Genomic DNA, 2,948 nt, shown 5'->3' on the forward strand with positions numbered 1-2,948 from the left:
CTGCTATGAAATTAATGGAGTACTGGGAACCATCCTGTTGGGTAGCGCATCAGTGGATCAGCAGGTAAAACACTTTTCTCCCTATAAGATGCTATGAGACGTTGATACTGAAAATAACAAATTGTTTTGCCTTGATAGTTTACAAATAGGAAATATCTGATCAGTAGCAGATGTTATTACGGTTGAGGCTCACAGAGCAATTAAAGATCTGTCAACACCCACAGCCAACTCAGCAGCAACAGCTTTCTGTGTTTGCCCTGAGATGGGCTGGTGATGGCAGGTTGCGAATGTAACAGCCCTCGAGAAAGTGTAAATGTACCATGAGGTGACAGCTGCAGCAGCACCATCACTGCACATGCTGCTCACTTTCAGATCTCTTTCCCATTAGTGTTTCCCATTAGAGTTTCAGAGCATTCCAAGCAGAGCAGTGCTTTTTTTCTTTCTTATCCAGCTCTCAGACAGTTGAGCTCCATCTGTTGACATGAACACATGCGATCCAGTGCTCTCTGTCCTGATGGGGCACTGTACGACCCTTTTCACATTTCCACTGACTCATGTTGCTCAGCATACAGATGAGATGTTCCTCAGCGAGCTTCAGGGGCGTCACAGTGTATACTTAGGAATGTTCACAAAGAAAATTCCTGAGGAATAAAGAAAAGACCACAGGTTTGCTATGTGCAGTTGGATATCTGTACGCTCACAAGTACATGCAGAAAAAGCCAAAGTAGCAATCTTTGCTGCTGCATGTGGCAGCAGCCAGGCCTTGCAGCACAGTGGGCATTCCTTTGAATTGCTGCGTGTTACAGCTGCAGCTTCCAGCTTTCCACAAGCCTGGGCTGATCAGCTCTGTGGAAAACAATCCATGTTAGTCTGTACAGAATCAGCGTGAGCAGATGTGCAGCCTAGCAGCGCTTGAGTTGCAATGGAGCCTGGCTTTGGTGTTCATCGAGGGAGGAACCCCTCCTGGTTGTGCTTTGGTCCAGAAACCTTGTGTGTGTACAGGTGGAGGGTTGAATACGTGGAACTGAATGCGACGTATAGCGCGATAAGTAGACGTGTATAGCGGGTTTATGCAGAAATAGGAAATTAATTGTAGTACTTCAACATCGCGCACTGAAAGCAGAAAACCTGACGAAACCTGCTGATTCTAGTGAGACAGCCCCGTACTCTCAGCACGGAACGACGCCCCTCACCAGCACCGCCCGCCCCGCTCCGCCCCTCAGCGCTTCCCGCCCCGCTCCTCCATTGGCGCGCGCGGCGGTGACGCGGCCGCTGCGCCGTCGCAGCCGGGGCCCGGCGCCGCTGGCGGAGGCGATGCCGAAGCGCTCGTGCCCCTTCGGGGAGGCGGCCCCGCTGCAGCTGAAGACCCGCGTGGGGCTGAGGGAGCTGAGCAACGGGGTGCGGGGCGAGGAGTACCGCCGGGAGATCTTCGGTGAGACGGAGAGGAGAGGGAAGGGAAGGGAAGGGAAGGGAAGGGAAGGGAAGGGCGGGTGAGGGGCCGCGGCCGCCCGTTAAACCCGCCTCTCCTGTCCGCCGGCAGAGCGCACCCGGCGGCTGCTGTTCAGGGGCGCTCGGGCGTGCATGGAGGGCGCCTGTCCCGCCGCGCCCCGCGCCGCCAGCCGCTCCCCGGAGCCGGAGTCGGGCGGGCAGAGCGCGGGGCGCCGCCGGAGCGCGCAGCTGCAGATCGGGCCCGACGGGAAACTGCTGAGGTGCGCGGCCGCCGCGGAGAGGGGTGAGTGCAGCGAGGGTGGGAGCTGGGAGCGGGGCGGGATCTGGGCAGAGGGAGCCTGGAGAGGAGGAGCGGCACCCGAAGGGCGCAAACTGGAGAGAGACCGACTGCTTCCGCGGGCTGATAGCGGCAGCGCGAGAGGGAAGGGCTTTGAAGTACAAGAGGGAAGGTTTAGGTTTGGTGTTTGGTAGAAGTCCTTTACTCGGAGGGCTTTGCTCTGCCGCCTGAGAGCTGTGGTGCCCCGTCCGTGGAGGCTGGGCTGGATGGGGCCCTGGGCAGCCCGAGCTGGTGGGGGCAGCCGGTCCAAGGCACGGGGTGGAGCTCAGCGATACGTAAGGCAGCCTGAGCCGTTCTGTGAGTCCGTGAGTGCTTCGAGCAGTGCTGTCAGCTGCTTCAAAGCGCCGCTGCCCTCAGCTGTAATACCAAGCAGAGATGACGAGTTCCTGCCGTTCCTAGAGCTCTCTGGTTCTCTCTGTTTTCCTAGTTTCTCAGTTGCATCTTTTCTAAGCAGTTCCACCAGTGGAAGTTTCCAAAGCCTGCTCCTCCTGTGTGAGAGCTGCCGATGTGAAGGAAGCGTGTGCGCAGTGCGACCGGTTCGTGTGCCAGAGCTGCAGCAGGGTCTGCAGCTGCTGTAATGCCATTACCTGCTCCTTGTGCTCCATCACTGAGTAAGTGCCTTTGGAGTTCTCAGGCTTCCTGTAACCCAGTGCACCCTGACAATCTGTTGTAGTTTGTGAAGCCTCAGCAGTTGTCTTAGCTCATACATCCAATTTTCTCAAATTCTTGGATATTGAATGAGGAGCAATAAAACTGTGTGAAACGTGGAAAATGAAATGGTAGTTTAATCGATCTTCATGAAAGCCTACTTGAGCTTTTCATTTGAATGCTTTAGGTGGCAAATATTGCTCCAGGTGGCAAATATTCCTCTTGCTGTTTCAACAGCAGTTCTGGCCAGTGATGAGCAAATGCACTCCCAAGGAGTGATGTTAAATTTTCCGTATCGTCATTAAGGGTTCTGTGATGTAAAGAAAGTGTTGTGCTGGGAGTCATGTGGTTACTGTTCCCAACGGAGTAGAATAGCATTCTTTTTTGTGTTCCAAGTACAGTAGATGCACTCTGACTTTCTGTTCTTCTTTCTTTTTCTTCTTTTTTCCTTCCTAGCTACGGTGATGTTGGTGAGCAAGTTCTCTGCAATGGCTGCTCGATATTTCAAGTCTGA

At 54.3% G+C, this 2,948-nt stretch overlaps 1 protein-coding gene across 1 annotated transcript; it reads left to right on the forward strand.

Moving 5' to 3' along the window:
* Positions 1-1,314: 1,314 nt before the first annotated feature.
* On the forward strand, positions 1,315-2,948 carry SIVA1 (SIVA1 apoptosis inducing factor; the record flags this gene model as incomplete). The annotated part of the gene is made up of 4 exons (XM_079537646.1): positions 1,315-1,432; positions 1,541-1,732; positions 2,241-2,397; positions 2,891-2,948. 4 exons carry the CDS (start codon positions 1,315-1,317, stop codon positions 2,946-2,948), a joined length of 525 nt encoding a protein of 174 aa, XP_079393772.1.

This window comes from Tetrao urogallus (genome assembly GCF_951394365.1).
Source record: "Tetrao urogallus genome assembly, chromosome: 6".
In the NCBI taxonomy this organism is placed as follows: domain Eukaryota; kingdom Metazoa; phylum Chordata; class Aves; order Galliformes; family Phasianidae; genus Tetrao; species Tetrao urogallus.